The sequence below is a fragment of the Rana temporaria genome, chromosome 8 (assembly GCF_905171775.1).
Source record: "Rana temporaria chromosome 8, aRanTem1.1, whole genome shotgun sequence".
Taxonomy (NCBI): Eukaryota; Metazoa; Chordata; class Amphibia; order Anura; family Ranidae; genus Rana; species Rana temporaria.
This window is the reverse complement of record NC_053496.1, coordinates 186,866,809-186,884,631: the sequence shown is the minus strand read 5'-3', so window position 1 is coordinate 186,884,631 and position 17,823 is coordinate 186,866,809. Positions and strand designations below refer to the sequence as shown.

Here is a 17,823-nt window from a genome sequence, read left to right as displayed (position 1 = left end):
TGACCCAGCCTCTAAGCAGGCATGGTGTAAAATCCCTTTTGAGGGGTCATCCTTGTTTGGTAACAAACTGGATAATGCTATTTCAAAAGCCACAGGCGGGAAGTCGGGGTTCCTTCCCCAGGACAGGCGCCTGTTTAGTCAAAGAAGGCCTCAGCGTAGACGAAGTACAGAGCGCTCAAGGGAAGCACGCTCCTATAAACCCCGGCGGGATTTCAGAAGAAGTTGGAATTGGAATAAAGGACAGGCATCCTTTTAAAAGTCCGCCAAGAAACTGACACCCGGTGGGCGTGAGCCAACTAAGTCCTTTTGAGATTGGGCACACCTAGGCGGGTCGGCTAGGGGCTCGCTTATGTCTCTTCCGGCATGTCTGGGTGGCCTCGATCTCAGATTATTGGACCATCAAAACTGTCTCCACAGGCCACACATGGTCCCTCACCAAGATTCCTCCCTGCAGACCAATGCCCACCTCATTACCACGGTCAGAAGAAAAAACACAAGTCCTGCTGTCATATGTGAACGCTCTGAAAGATCAAGGAGCAGTGGTGCCCGTACCGAAGAACGAGGAATTCCAGGGAGTGTACTACCCCCTCTTTCTAGTACAGAAAAATAATGGCTCCTGGCGCCCGGTTATAGACCTTACTTTTCTCAACAAGTTCATAAAGCATGAAAAATTCAAGATGGAATCACTTTCGACCATCCAGAAAATCGTTCAACCAGGCGACTGGTTAATCTCAATAGATTTAAAGGACGCATATTTTCATGTTCCAGTGGCAGACGTATTCCACAAATATCTTCGGTTCCAGGTCAAACAAGAGCACTTGCAGCTTATATGTCTTCCGTTCGGATTGACGACTTCTCTAAGAGTCTTTTTAAAGGTTCTTTTGGCAGTAGTGTCTCTTATCAATACACAAGGGGTACGACTGTACCATTACCTGGACGATCTATTGGTACTATCTCAAGACAGGCAGCAGCTTCTAGTTCACAAGGAACAAGTGATTTCCACACTAATAGAGTTCAGATGGCTCCTAAACCGAGATAAAAGCCAGCTAGAGCCGACCCAGTGCCTAATCTATCTAGGAGCTCAGTTCAACACCATAGAGAACACAATCTCTCTTCCGGAAGGAAAAATCCCAGTCATTCGGGAAAGAATTTCCCTAGCCCTAGACTCCTCACACCTGAGGGCCTCACAGTGCCTAAAGGTAATCGGCACAATGGTGGCCATATCCCCTATGGTTAAATGGGCAATGTGGAGGCTTCGTCCCTTCCAAGCAGGGTTCCTTCAGCAAGATCGGAAGACGTCAATCAGTTGGTCCGGTTAACTCAATTAATGAGTGTAACGGAACGTCCCACACTCCGCTTGAGTGCTTCCGTCATATACCGCATCCTATCAGTCTGGATATAGATATCGGATACTCCAGCTGCTCTCAACACACAACGAGACGAGACTTGTTTGTGTGCTAAACATGGAGTGTTTAATAGAACCAAGAATACAACCTTATATACAGTTTAAAGAGGAGGTAACCAGAACATAAATTAACATGAGCTAATTAACTAATCATTTACCCAGACTAGGCGACTCATAGGTAGACGTCACGTCTCCTCGCTCACCTGCTATACAATACACATTATTATAAGTGTAAACACAGGACATCTTCACACAATAGCCGGGTCAATTAGCACAGAGAACAGACAGATGACTGGAGGTGAGGACATTAGCATCTAACAGTATGTGTCCCAACATTATGAATGAGTCACTCTTACAATTAACCCGTTGAGTTCAGAATCAATAAACAGTAAATAGTCCTTTACAGATATCCTGGAATATATTGTGGATAATAATGACATAATAATCCCATCTCAGGTAGTCCAAGATATAATTTCTCAGTCATCCTATGCCCCTAGTGGACATAGGATGATTTTAGACATAAGAGGGTCCGGGGATGTCCCGGGTGAGTCTGTCACAATGAGGAACAGTCTCCCTTGGTGGCTTCAACTCAAAAACCTGTTATCATGCCACTCTCTTGCTCCCATCCATTGGGTGACTGTTACATCCGATGCCAGCAATGCGGGCTGGGGGCCCCATTGTGGGTCAGAAATGGCACAAGGCAAATGGGATGCCCATCTCCACATTCCAGGTTCAAACATTATGGAACTACGTGCGGCCTGGTGTGCCCTTCAATCCTTTTCCCATCTCCTGAAAGGGAAATCAGTCCTACTCAAGATGGACAACATCACAGCTGTGGCATATGTGAAAAGGCAAGGGGGCACTCAGAGCTCCGCCCTTCTCCAAGAAGTCAAACCCATCATGACCTGGGCTCAGAGGAATCTGCTCAATACATCGGCAGTCTTCATTCCAGGGAAGCAGAACGTCCAAGCAGACTTCCTGTCTCGCAGCAAACTAGACAACAACGAATAGTCACTGCATCCACAGACCTTCAACTGGATCCTATCGTTGGGAATCGATCCAAGGTGGATCTGTTTGCATCCCCCTGCAACTAAAAAATCAACAAATACTACACTCGAGTCCGTTGCAGTCCAGCTTTCGGAGTGGATGCATTAACGAGCCAGTGGGAATTCAACAGGGTGTATGCCTTCCCTCCACCTCCGATCATTCTCAAATTCCTAGAGAGGCTTCAGACAGACAGTCGAAGTGGTGACAATAGCAACCTACTGGCCGAGCAGGCCATGGTTTCCCCTCCTGAACCAGATGAGCTTCCGGGACCCGTTGCCTCTCCCTCTCAGGCCGGACCTTCTTTCTCAGGGGCGATCCTACACCCCTGTCCAGCGATATTGAAAATGATGGTCTGGTTCTTGAGAGGGAGAGGCTAGAGTCTCTCGGATGTGCTTCAAGAGTAATTTCCACCCTCATGAGTTCCAGAAAGCCTAACACAAACAGAGTCTACAGTAGAATATGGACTAAGTTTGCCGACTTCTCTACTTCTGCAGGAAAATCATGTAGGGATCCTGGGGTCCAAGACATCGTCAGTTTTCTCCAGTCTGGCCATTAGTTCCCTCAGGGTGCAAGTTTAAGCTCTGTCAGCATTTTCCAGAACATCATGGGCAGCTCACCCACTGATACGGCAATTCTTTTTGCGGGGCATCGAGACTCGGGCTTCAGAGGAAACCTAGGTTCCCCAAATGGGACCTTCCACTCGTCCTTGACGCTTTATCAGCCCTCAACAATAAAGATCTTTCCATTAAGAACTTGTCAATAAAACTGGCCTTTTTGGTGGCCATCTCTTCGGCCAAAAGAGTGTCAGAAAAAAGCTTTCTGGGATGTCAGGAACCTTTTATGACTTTCTTTCCAGACAGGGTGGTCCTTATGCCCATGCTTGGGTCTAAGCCAAAAGTTACTTCCGTATTTCATGAAAACCATGAGATGGTGCTCCCTACATTCAAATCTCCACAGAAGTCCATCCCTTGGATGTGGGTGAAATTCTGAGAGAGTACTTACGAGTCACTTCATCATTCAGACGTTCCAATCATCTCTTCTTGTTACACTCTGGCAGCAACAGAGGAAAACGTGCTTCTTCAAGAACAATAGCGGCCTGGATTGTTCAATCTACTCAACAAGCTTACAGGGCGAAGGGCTTGGCTCCTCCAGAGGCGGTGACGGCTCATTCCACCAGAGGCGTGACGGCCTCATGGGCAGCAGCTCGACATGTGGCTCCTGATGTGATATGCAAGGCAGCCTCGCGGTCTTCGATCAACACTTTCATGTCTCATTATTGTGTTAAACCTGCTTCCCTTTCCTCTGTTAATTTTGGTCTCAAAATCTTGTCAGTTGACGGGAAAGATTAAATATTTTTTGTTCAGCATACCCTCCCGCGTGGATTGGCTAGTTATTTCCCACACGTAGTCTGCCATGGAGTCTGTCAGGAAAACTGAAAATGTATTGCTAAATACTTACCGTAATTTTTAATGGAGTTCCCACCCATGAGTATAAGAGTAATCCAAGAGTCAGCTAGTTACGGAACACAGTACGTAGCAGGAAGCTCAAATTTATGGGTAGGGGGTCCTATAGCATTGGAGAAAAGGTGGGGTTAACCCACACGTAGTCTGCCATGAAGTCCATCAGGAAAGGAAAATTACGGTAAGTATTTGGCAACACATTTTCCGTTTTGAATCAAGAGCTGGTTCAATACTCTTTGTTAAATGAACTTATGTCCTTCGAGGTCTACTCTACTTATTAGTACATAAGGTAATGACTCCATTTTTATTTTAAAAGGCTTAGGAGAAGTGGTGGGGTTAATGCGTTTCGTCCTGGAAGACGACTTGAGAAAACAGACCTCTTGCAAGAGTTTACACCACAAAATGTACTCAGCCAATGAGAGAGACCTCTTGCAACAAAATAATAGACCTCCAAGTCTCCATACCACAAAATGTACTCAGCCAATGAGAGGTAATGACTCCATTTTTATTTTAAAAGGGCCTAAAGGACCGCCTTTTAAGTGGTGGGGTTAGCGCGTTTCGTCCTGGAAGACGACTTGAGAAAACAGACCTCTTGCAAGAGTTTCCACCACAAAATGTACTCAGCCAATGAGAGGTAATGACTCCATTTTTATTTTTCTCCTGCTATCAATGGCCAACACGGTACAACACTTCATCCATGTCTTTGGTGATCTCTGATCTCCTTATGAACTGTTTCTTACATGATGAAGATCAGCCATGGAGTATATCTGAGGATAGGAAATCACTCGGGACAGGAATACGGCTTCTCCCTCGTGTGCAATTTCTGATGTCTGTAAAGATTTGACTTCAGTGTAAAAAAATCCCCGCACTCAGGACAGGAATACGGCTTCTCCCCGGCGTGAGATCTCTGATGTCTCTTAAGACTGGACTTCAATGAAAATTTTTTCCCGCACTCAGGACAGGAATACGGCTTCTCCCCCGTGTGCAATCTCTTATGTGTGGAAAGAGAGGACTTCTGTGTAAAATATTTCCCGCACTGAAGACAGGAATACGGCTTCTCCCCCGTGTGCAATCTCTTATGTGTGGTAAGAGTGGACTTCTGTGAAAAACATTTCCCGCACTCAAAACAGAAATACGGCTTCAAGCTCATGTGCGTTCTCTCATGTTTGGAAAGACTAGCCTTCTGTGAATAACATTTCCCGCACTCAGGACAGGAATACGACTTCTCCGGCATGTGTGACCTCCGATGTGTGACAAGTTGTGATTTTTTTACAAAACTTTGCCCGCACTTAGTACAGAAATACGGCTTCTCTCCCGTGTGAGACCTCCGATGTATCACAAGTTCAGAATTTTTTACAAAACATTTTCCACACTCAGTACAGGAATATGGCTTTTCTCCAGTATGCAATCTCAGATGTATGTAAAAATTGAACTTATTTGAAAAACATTTCTCGCACTCAGTACAGGCATACGGCTTCTCCCCTGCGTGAGATCTCTGATGTGAGACAAGTACTGATTGTTGAACAAAACTTTTCCCGCACTCAGTACAGGAATATGGCTTCTCACCTGTGTGCGATCTCTGATGTATGCTAAGATTGGACTTCCGCAAAAAACATTTCCCGCACTCAGGACAGGAATATGGCTTATCACCTGTGTGCAATCTCATATGTGCGTTAAAATGGGACTTCTGTGAAAAACATTTTCCGCACTCAGGACAGGAATACGGCTTCTCCCCCGTATGATATCTCTGATGTTTTACAAATTCAGATTTTTTTACAAAAAATTTCCCGCACTCAGAACAGGAAAACACATTCTCACCTGTGTGAGATCTTGTATGCACATTAAGATGTGATTTAAAAGCAAAACACTTCCCGCACTCAGTACAGGAAAACCTTTTATCTGTTGGAAGGACAGCACCATCCCTCACAGTCTGAGGTTCCTCAGGAAAAGAGGAATACGATGGTCCGGCACCGTCCTTCACAGTCTGAGGTTCCTCGGGATAAGAGGAATACGATGGTCCGGCACCGTCCCGCACAGTCTGAGGTTCCTCAGGATAAGAGGAATACGATGGTCCAGCACCGTCCCGCACAATCTGAGGTTTCTCAGGATAAGAGGAATACGATGGTCCGGCACCGTCCCGCACAGTCTGAGGTTCCTCAGGATAAGAGGAATACGATGGTCCGGCACCGTCCCGCACAGTCTGAGGTTCCTCAGGATAAGAGGAATACGATGGTCCATCTACACTGTGTGGTGCCGGATGGACATTTGAGGTAGTCAGGTTTTCTCCTGGACTATACTGTGTGATGTCCTCATCTTCTACTTTACAGTCTGGAGACAAAGTGAGACAATCCTCTGAGGTTTTCCTCATCTCCCGTCCATCTACTAAAATAGAAATACAAAGATTATTACTAGACATGAGCTGATTGGTTCCCCTAAACCAGGACTCCGCCCACATCAGGCAGCTTTGTCTGATATCACCCAGTCCCCGCCCTACTCTGGACCAATCAGTGAGCAGTATGGGTGGAGGAATGGATTTAGTGTTAATGACCCACCTGTGCTGATCTCTGTAGGAGTGTCCTCCTCTATAAATGTCCCCGTTATTCCATCCTCCTCCATAGACTGCTGATCATCCCTCACATACGTCTCTTCTTCTTCTGATTTCACCTCAAATTCTATATCGATTGGATCTCCACTCTAAACCAAGAGAATGAGAGAGAAGATCATCTGTAATGCCACGTACACACGATCATTTTTCGGGTTGTAAAAAATTACGTTTTTTTTTTATGTCATTAAAAGCGTGGGCTTCAGATCATTTTTCGGGTTCTAAAAAACGGGCCAAAAAAAATTCGAACATGCTCTATTTTTTAACAACGTTATTAACGTTGACGTTTTTCAGGTTGTAAAAAATGGTCGTGTGTGGGCTTTAATGACGTGAAAAATCTGTGCATGCTCAGAAGCAAGTTATGAGACGGGAGCGCTCGTTCTGGTAAAAATACCATTCGTAATGGAGTATGCACATTCATCACGCTGTAACAGACAGAAAAGCGCGAATCGTCTTTTACTAACACGAAATCAGCTAAAGCAGCCCAAAGGGTGGCGTCATCCGATTGGAACTTCCCCTTTATAGTGCCGTTGTACGTCACCACGCTTTTCTAGAGCATTTTTTTTTCACGATCGTGTGTAGGCAAGGCCGGTTTAAAGATCAAGTTGAAAAAAAACGTTGTTTTTTCTAGAGCCTGAAAAACTTTGTTTTTTACAACCCGAAAAATGATCGTGTGTACGCGGCATAAGATACAAGCTTTAATAATGTGGCATAAAAAAAAAAAAACATTCTCCCCACTAGTCCATGTTCTAGATTCTCCCTTCCACCAACCTTGTAACAGTGGGGGATGGTGTGACCTTCCTGTGTGGAATCCCGGGAATACAGAGGATGGGGACATCTCTCTGGGGGGTTCCTGGTATTAGGTGGCTCCATCATATCCTTGTGTCCTTCTGAAAACTCCTCCATCACTCCATACTCCTCATCCTCCTCTTTATACTCTTCTTTAACATCAATATTATCATCCCCGAGGTTTCCACTCTGAATATATAATAAAGCATTCATTATAATAAACATGTTTGTGTATAAATCAGAACCACCAATAATTGTTCCTCATCTACCTGATGATGGTGGGGGATGGTGTGACCTTCCTGTGTGGAATCCCGGGAATACAGAGGACGGGGACATCTCTCTGGTGGGTTCCTGTAGCTGGATGACTCCACCATGGTGTCCTGGTACAGATCTTTGTGTTCTTCCTCCATCACCCCATCCTCATCATCCTCCTCTTTTATCTCTTCTTTAACCTCAACTTTAGGATCTCTCAGGTCTCCACTCTGAATATAGAATAAAAATGACATCAATGGTAACAATGCAGATAATGTACAGATCCTAATGATACTATCAGTGATTGTTCCTCATCTACCTGATGATGGTGGGGGATGGTGTGACCTTCCTGTGTGGAATCCCGGGAATACAGAGGACGGGGACATCTCTCTGGTGGGTTCCCATTACTGGATCCATCTGTAGGAAACACACACACTGACTGAATACATTGTTTCTAATAGCTAGATTCAAGTAGATCGTCGCATCTTTGCAGCGGCGTAGCGTATCGTATTTACACTACGCCGCCGTAAGTTAGCTAGGCAAGTACTGTATTCACAAAGTACTTGCCTGCTAAGTTACGGCGGCGTAGCGTGAATAGGCCGGCGTAAGCGCGCCGAATGCAAATGAGGATGTGGGGGGCGTGTTTTATGTAGATTAACTGTGAACCGACGTGATTGACGTTTTTTACGAACGGCACATGCGCTGTCCGTGTACATTTCCCAGTGTGCATTGCGGCAAAGTACGCCGCAAGGACGTATTGGTTTCGACGTGGACGTAAATTATGCCCAGCCCTATTCAGTTACGCAAACGACGTTAAATTTTCAAATTTCGATGCGGGAACACCAGCCATACTTAACATTGGCTACGCCACCTAGGGGGCATGTTTATCTTTAGGCGGCGTATCTCTTACGGAAACTGCGTATCTTAACTTCGACGGGCGGACGTACGTTCGTGAATCGGCATATCTATGCATTTACATATTCTACGCCAAACTCAACGGTAGCGCCACCTAGCGGCAAGCCTAAATATTGCACCCTAAGATACGACGGCGGTTTAAGGTTTAAGTGTATCTCAGTTTGAGAATACACTTAAACTTAGGACGGCGCAGATTCCAAGTTAGGTCGGCGTATCTACTGATACACCGGCCTAACTCTTTCTGAATCCGGCTATATGTGTTCATCAGATGATGGAGGATCTAGGTGGAGCCTCCGTACTGCTCTCTCCTTTACAATAAAGTCTCCTCTTACCCGGTGATGTGAGGGGCGGCTGATTGTCCATCATGACGTCCTTCCCGGCACCGCTCACATCTCCTGTCAGCAGCTCGATGATCTCTCTGGTGACTTCTAGAATCTTCTTTGTATTTCTCTATTCTATCAGGGAGGGAGGTGGAGGCAATGTGATGGTCATGTGATCTCCAGACTTCACAGGAGGAAAACTCTAGATTTGAACACAAATAGTAAAATCAAATGACATTCCCAGAATAATTTCTCAGGAGTGTGTTGTGCTCCTGCACCTCATTCCAGCATCCTGGTTTTGGCTGTGGTGCATTCTTACTGTCTGTATGTCCACCTGCAAGGTGATTGATGTGGTCAGTCTCTGGGTGGAGACCAAACTGTGTTTAAGCCAGCCAAGCCTGCAGTCTCATGCTGGTGATATTGCATTTTTAACACGTGTTCCAAGCTCTCCTTTTGTCTGCCCTGCTCCAGTGTTTGGATTCCCTCGTTCATGACCTCGGATCGGACATTGACTACTCTCTGAACTCTGCCTGCCTTTTGACTGTGGATTTGACCCTGACTATTCTGAGCCTTACTTGCCTTTTACCTGGACTGTCTTGAATCACTTTGCCTGTCTGCCAACTGCAAGTACCTGGTTGCTGTGCTCAGTTTGCACCTGCCCTGGAGTGGTGGCCAGGCACCATAGCATTGTGTATAAGTTCTGACCCACACAAAGCCGATATTGGCTGGATTTTGGGAGGAGACATGGCTGTGTTTTGGGGGGAGACATGGCTGCGATTTGGGGGGAGACATGGCTGCGATTTGGGGGGAGACATGGCTGCGATTTGGGGAGACATGGCTGCGTTTTGGGGTGAGACATGGCTGCGTTTTGGGGGAAGACATGATTGCATTTTGGGGGGAGACATGGCTGCATTTTGGGGGGAGACATGGCTGCGTTTGGGGGGAGACATGGCTGCATTTTGGGGGGAGACATGGCTGCATTTAAAAAAAAAGTATCGGTAATCGGTATCGGCGAGTGCATGAAAAAAAGTATCGGTACTTGTACTCGGTCCTAAAAAAGTGGTATCGGGACAACCCTAATTTTGCCCTCAACACTCCAAAGAAACGACTCTCTTTTAACTCACAAATCATCTGCTAATGGCTAAATCCAATAGACACTATTCTGTAATCCTACTCCTGGACCTCTCAAAGGTAGGGATGAGCTTCGAGTTCGAGTCGAACTCATGTTCGACTCGAACATTGCCTGTTCGCCGAACAGCGAACAATTTGGGGTGTTTGCGGCAAATCCAAAAAGTCTATGGGAGAAATCTAAAGTGCTAATTTTAAAAGCTTATATGCAAGTTATTGTTATAAAAAGTGTTTGGGGACCCGGGTCCTGCCCCAGGGAGGATGCATCAATGCAAAAAAAGTTTTAAAAAAACAGCCGATTTTTCGGGAGCAGTGATTTTAATAATGCTTAACCACTTACCCCCCGGACCATATTGCTGCCCAAAGACCAGAGTACTTTTTGCGATTCGGGACTGCGTCGCTTTAACAGACAATTGCGCGGTCGTGCGACGTGGCTCCCAAACAAAATTGGCGTCCTTTTTTTCCCACAAATAGAGCTTTCTTTTGGTGGTATTTGATCACCTCTGCGGTTTTTATTTTTTGCGCTATAAACAAAAATAGAACGACAATTTTGAAAAAAATGAATATTTTTTACTTTTTGCTGTAATAAATATCCCCCAAAAATATATAAAAAAACATTTTTTTTCCTCAGTTTAGGCCGATACGTATTCTTCTACATATTTTTCGTAAAAAAAAATCGCAATAAGCGTTTATTGATTGGTTTGCGCAAAAGTTATAGCGTTTGCAAAATAGGGGGTATTTTTATGGCATTTTTATTAATATTTTTTTTACTAGTAATGGCGGCGATCAGCGATTTTTTTTTTTGGTATTGCGACATTATGGCGGACACTTCGGACATTTTTGACACATTTTTGGGACCATTGGCATTTTTATAGCGATCAGTGCTATAAAAATGCATTAGATTACTATAAAAATGCCACTGGCAGTGAAGGGGTTAACACTAGGGGGCGGGGAAGGGGTTAAGTATGCCTGGGTGTGTTCTTACTGTGGGGGGGGGGGGGTGGCCTCACTAGGGGAAACACTGATCCTCGGTTCATACAGTGTATGAACCGAAGAAAAGCATTTCCCCTGCTGACAGGAACGAGAGCTGTGTGTTTACACACACAGCTCCCGTTCCCCGCTCTGTACCGAGCGATCGCGTGTGCCCGGCGGCGATCGCGCCCGCCGGGCACACGCACGGGAGTCGGGGGCGAGCGGGGGGCGCGTGCGCGCGCCTCCGGCGGCGCGCGTGCGCCCCTAGTGGCGGCTAAAGGGTAGGACGTCATAATACGTGATCTCGCCTAGGAGAGCCACCTTGTGGACGTATTATGACGGTGCGGCGACGGCAAGTAGTTAAAGTGAAACAATAAAAGTGAAATATTCCTTTACATTTCGTACCTAGGGGGGTGTCTATAGTATGCCTGTAAAGCAGCGCTTGTTTCCCGTACTTAGAACTGTCCCTGCACAAAGTGTCATTTCTAAAGGATAAAAAGTCATTTAAAATCACTGCTCCCGAAAAAACTGCAGTTTTTAAAAAGTTTTTTTGCATTGATACATGTCCCCTGGGGCAGGACCCGGGTCCCCAAACACTTTTTAGGACAATAACTTGCATATTAGCCTTTAAAATCAGCACTTTAGATTTCAAACGTTCGAGTCCCATAGACTTTAATGGGGTTCTAAAGTTCACACAAACTTGGGGTCTGTTCGCAGGTTCTGGTGCGAACCGAACGGGGGGGGGGGGGTGTTTGGCTCATCCCTACTAACAAAAAACTCCTCTCCTTTGGTCTCCGTAACTGTAATCTTCGCTATACTACCTAACCCTTTGCACCTTCAGCATCACAACTTTACTTCCTCCTCTCCTCTTCCTTTCTCCACCAGGGTCCCCTAAGGTTCCGTTCTTGGACCTCTCCTATTCTCGATCTACACCTCCTTCTTGGGTCAACTGAAATAGCCAGATTCAGAGAGATTGCCGCAACTTTGCGGCGGCGTAGCTTAGCGTGTTTAGGCTACGCCGCCGTAGCTTAGCGAGGCAAGTAATTGATTCTCAAAGTGCTTGCCTGCTAAGTTACGGCGGCGTAGCCTAAAGCGGGCGGGCGTAAGGGCGCCTAATTCAAATTCGTCTGAGGGGGCGTGTTTTATGGTAATGAGGCTTGACCCGACGTGATTGACGTTTTTTTTCTAACTGCGCATGTGCCGGGCGCCTACATTTCCCAGTATGCATTGCGGCTACGTCCGCCGCACGGGCCTATTGATTTTGACGTGGACGTAAACAACGTAAATCCCTATTCACGGACGACTTACGCAAACGACGTAAAATTTTCGAATTTCGACGCGGGAACGGCGGCCATACTTAACATTACTATTCCATCTATTTGATGGAATAACTTTAGGCGGCCTATCTCTTACGTAAACGGCGTAAATGTACTGCGTCGGCCGGTCGTACGTTCGTGAATCGGCGTATCTACTGATTTACATATTCTACGCCGACCGCAATGGAAGCGCCACCTAGAGGCCAGCCTCAATATTGCAACCTAAGATACGACGGCGCAAGTCTTCGTATCTTAGATATGTTTAAGCGTATCTCTGTTTGAGAATACACTTAAACATAGGTCAGCGCAGATTCTGAGTTAGGCCGGCGTATCTACTGATAAGCCGGCCTAACTCTACCTGAATCTAGCTAAAAGCCTCCATTGCTTCCAATACCATTTCTAAGCCGATGACACCCAAATCTCCTCACACATCACTAATTTACTAACAGACATATCAGTCTGGGTGTCACACCACTTCCTCCAACTCAATCTATCGAAAAGCCGAGATCATAATATTTCCTCCCCCACGTGCCTTTTCCCTGATATCTCTGTCAAGATCGATGACTATCTACCCGTCCCTGCATGCCAAGGTGTAATTCTGGACTCTGAGCTTTCCTTTCGGGACCCACATCCAATTACAGTCCAAAGCTTGCCGCCTCAACCTCCGCAACATCTCCAAACTACGCCCTTCCTAACCAATGACACCACAAAGCTACCGATTCACTCCCTGGTTATCTCTCGCCTCGACTACTGCAACTCCCTCCTCACTGGATTACCTTCATATAGGCTCCTCCCCCTTCAGTCCATCATGAATGCTGCCGCCAGGATCGTCCACCTTCCCAACCGTTTACTGTCAGCTACTCCTCTCTGCCAGTTCCTCCATTGGTTTCCATTCAGTGCCCTCCATCTCTCTCTGCCACTCCTCCCATTGGCTTCTGCTCTCCCAACGCATTAAATTCAAAATATTAACAATTTACGAAGGCATCCACAACTCGTCTCCTCCCAAGCTCATCTCCAGGACGTTCCCCCAGCCTCTCCCATCCTCTGGAGCTCCCTGCCCCAATTTGTTTGACTATCTCCTACTCTGTTCACTTTTAGACGATCTCTGAAAACCCTTCTCTTCAGAGAAGCCTATCCCGTCACCACCCAACAACTGTTCTTTTATTTTCTCCGTCAGCCCATCCCCCACAGTTATTACCTTTTGTATCATTCAACCCTCTCTTTAACCACTTAAGGACCCCTTCATGCCGATATACGTTGGCAGAATGGCACGGCTGGGCACATCCATGTACATGTACGTGGCTCTTTAAGCCCAGGGTCTCGTGCGCGCCGGCATGTGCACGCGACCCGGTCCGAAGCTCCGTGGCCGCGGAACTCGTGGACCCGATTGCCGCTGGAGTCCCGCGATCGCTCCCCGGAGCTGAAAAACGGGGAGAGCTGTGTGTAAACACAGCTTCCCCGTTCTTCACTGTGGCGCCGTGATTGATCGTGTGTTCCCTTAAATAGGGAAACACAATCAATGATGTCACACCTACAGCCACACTCCCCTACAGTTAGAAACACAAATTAGGTCACACTTAACTCCTTCAGCGCCCCCTTGTGGTTAACTCCCAAACTGCAATTGTCATTTTCACAGTAATCAGTGCATTTTTAATGCATTTTTTGCTGTGAAAATGACAATTGTCCCAAAAATGTGTCAAAATTGTCCGAAGTGTCCGCCATAATGTTGCAGTCACGAAAAAAATCGCTGATCGCCGCCATTAGTAGTAAAAAAAAAAAATATTAATAAAAATGCAATAAAACTATCCCCTTTTATGTAAACGCTATACATTTTGCGCAAACCGATCGATAAACGCTTATTGCGATTTTTTTACCAAAAATAAGTAGAAGAATACGTATCGGCCTAAACTGAGGAAAAAATTTTTTATATATATTTTTGGGGGATATTTATTATAGCAAAAAGTAAAAAATATTGCATTTTTTTTAAAATTGTCGCTCTATTTTTGTTTATAGCGCATTAAATAAAAACCGCAGAGGTGATCAAATGCCACCAAAAGAAAGCTCTATTTGTGGGGGAAAAAAAGGACGTAAATTTTGTTTGGGAGCCACGTTGCACGATTGCGTAATTGTCTGTTAAAGCGACGCAGTGCCGAATCGCAAAAACTGGCCGGGTCCTTTAGCTGCCTAAAGGTCCGGGTCTTAAGTGGTTAATGAGCAGGGCCCTCTGATTTCTCCTGTATTGATTTGTATTGTAACTGTACTGTCTGCCCTTAGATTGTAAAGCGCTGCGTAAACTGCTGGCACAATATAAATCCTGTATAATAATTATATATGTGCGTATTATCTGCTGGAGATAAAAGACGTCACAGTGACTATGGAGGAAGAGGACGGACATGACGGGGGGTATTACTGGGTGTAAATAGAAGATAAGATCTTATTACCTCCTCTGCTGCCACTTCCAGCAACGTCTTCTCTCACAAAGCTAATCTGAAATTCTGTCTGCCACCTGACATCACTTCCTGTCTTCCATAGAGCCTTCCTATCTGGGAAGACAAAAGATCACCATCTTGTGGAGATCAGAGGAACTGCAGTCCCGAGAAACATCCCGTAACGTGAACACGGTGTTTCGTCAGATATGGCAACCCGTCAGAATGTGTAACGGATGTGACGTTCCGTCGCCACCATCTTGCAACACCCCGCACTCCTCCATAGCAAGGATACTCTGAGAAGGGGGAAAGTGGACATCTTGTTACACCCACCGGAGTTTTGCATTTTACACTTATATTTAACGGTAAAGTGAGTTTATATACTGGATTCCAGTACTTAGTACTTTTTATTTTTTTGCACTATAAACAAAAAATAGAGCGACAATTTAAAAAAATAAAAACAAAGGGGTAGATCCACGTAGCGCGGCGCATATTCCCGCCGGGCGTAGCGTATCTAAGATACACTACGCCGCCGTAACTTTTTTTTTTTTTTTCAAATCCTCAAAGAATGCGCGCCGTAGGTAACGGCAGCGTGGTGTATCTTTGGCGGCGTAAGGGCGCGCAATTCAAAACAATGTGATGGGGGCGTGTTTTATGCAAATACGTCGTGACCCAACGTAAACAACGTTTTTTTTGAACGGCGCATGCGCCGTCCGTGGGGGTGTCCCAGTGCGCATGCTCGAAATTAAACCGGAACAAGCCAATGCTTACGACGGTGACGTCATTCTACGCAAATCCCTATTCGCGAACGACTTACGCAAATTACGTAAATAATTCAAATTTCGACGCGGGAACGACGGCCATACTTAACATTGAGTATGCCACCATGTAGCAGCTTTAACTATACGCCGGAAAAAGCCGAACGCAAACGACGTAAAAAAATTCGCCGGCCGAACGTACGTTCGTGGATCGCCGTAACTAGCTAATTTGCATACTCGACGCGGAATTCGACGGAAACGCCACCTAGCGGCCGGCGGAAAAATGCACCTAAGATCCGACGGCGTACTAAGACGTACGCCTGTCGGATCGATCCCAGATGCAGTCGTATCTTGTTTTGTAGATACAAAACAAAGAAACGACGCGGGAACTTTAAAATTATGCGGCGTATCAATAGATACGCCGGCGTAATTCTTTTGTGGATCTGGCCCAATATTTTTTACTATAATAAATATCCCCAAAAATATATAAAAAATTAAAAATTTCCTCAGTTTAGGCCGATACCTATTCTACGTATTTTTGGTAAAAAAAAAAATCGCAATAAGCGTTTATTGATTGGTTTGCGCAAAAGTTATAGCGTCTACAAAATAGGGGATAGTTTTATGGAATTTTTATTTTTTTACTAATAATTGCGGCGATCAGCAATTTTTATCGTGACCACGACATTATGGCGGACACATCGGACACCATTTTGGGACCATTCACACAGCTATCAGTGCTATCAAAATGCACAGGTTACTGTAAAAAATGGCACTGGCAGTGAAGGGGTTAACCTGTAGGGGCGCCAAAAGGGTTAAGTGTGTCCTAGGGAGTGATTCTGTTAGGGGCGTGGCTATGAGTGACACGTCACTGATCGCTGTTCCCGATGACAGACGATCAGTGACATGTCACTAGGAAGAACGAGGAGATGTGTTTACACTGACACCTCCCCGTTCTTTAGCTCTGTGACCTGATTGCGGGACACTGGCGGACATCGAGTCCGTGGCCACGGTCACGGAGCTCGCGATAGGGTCTCGCTAGCACACCGCCGGCGGCGCACGCGACCGCATGGCGGCAAATTAATGGGGACTTGCCTGTATGCCCATTTGCCCAGCCGTGCCATTCTGTTCGACGTAAAAAGTCGTGCGGCGGTCCTTAAGCGATTAAGGTGACTTCTATCTGACGTGTGCCCATTAGTGTTGAGCGGAATACGCCATATTCGATTTCGCGATATATCACGAATATATAGATGAATATTCGTGAAATATTCGCTAAAATCGAATATTCGTGATATTTAAAAAAAAAAATAAAATTTGCGAAATTGATTGCGAAATTTTGACAACTGTGGTAGGAGAACTCTGATTGGCTCTGATGCAAAAGAAGGGCGGAGAAAGTATTCGCGAATATTCGGAAATCGAATATTGGTGATATTTTATCGAAATTTCGCTAATGCGAATGCGAAATTGATTGCGAGATTTTGACAACTCTGATTGGCTCTGATGCAAAAGAAGGGCGGAGAAAGTATTCGCGAATATTCGGAAATCGAATATTGGTGATATTTTATCGAAATTTCGCTAATGCGAATGCGAAATTGATGGCGAGATTTTGACAACTATGGTAGGAGAACTCTGATTGGCTCTGATGCAAAAGAAGGGCGGAGAAAGTATTCGCGAATATTCGGAAATCGAATATTCGCGATTGCGAATATTCGGCAACATAAAAGGATCGCCTCAGCTTAGCTACTCGGCCCAGGGTCTCTAATCATACCAGCAATGCTTTTAGACGTCGATAGGATGTGATCTGTTTTAAAAATAAATTTGAAAAAATACGAATATTCGGAATAGCGAATTTTGGCCGCGAAATTCGAGTTATTCGCGAATATTCGAATATGCCATATTCGTAACGAATATTCGAAATGCGAATATTCGTGAGCAACACTAGTGCCCATAGACTTTAATGGAAGTTGCCTCCAAGTGGGATCCTCATCTTAATTGATGCGATTCCGAGCTGACATTACAGGAAGATTACACAACATTCCCTGAAGTTGCTACAAGGTCGTGCCGAAGTTGCCTGGCAAAGTAGCAATATGGTTACACTTATGCAGACGATCGGACATTCCGACAACAAAACTGTGGATTTTTTTCCGACGGATGTTGGCTCAAACTAATCTTGCATACACTCGGTCGCACAAATGTTGTCGGAAATTTCGAACGCGGTCACGTACAACACGTACGATGGCACTATCAAAGAGAAGTTCAATACCAGTCGTGTTAGTAAAAGTTTGGCGAGAGACGATTCGTGCTTTTCAGCCTCGTGCTTTTCGGTCCGTTACAGCGTGAGGATTGTGCTATTTCCATTACGAATGCTAGTTTTTTACCAGACTGAGCGTTTGTCTCGTACTTGATTCAGAGCATGCGTGGAATTTTGTGCATCAG

The 17,823-nt window shown here is 45.5% G+C and overlaps 1 protein-coding gene across 1 annotated transcript in view; it reads right to left on the bottom strand.

Moving 5' to 3' along the window:
- Positions 1-4,759: 4,759 nt before the first annotated feature.
- The window catches only part of LOC120910642 (zinc finger protein 850-like), a gene marked incomplete at its 3' end in the record, with an annotated part of 30,958 nt that continues 17,894 nt past the window's right edge, over positions 4,760-17,823 (bottom strand). The window contains exon 4 of the mRNA XM_040322395.1: positions 4,760-5,842. Coding sequence (XP_040178329.1) covers positions 4,760-5,842 — 1,083 coding nt within the window. The remainder of the gene's footprint in view (positions 5,843-17,823) is intronic.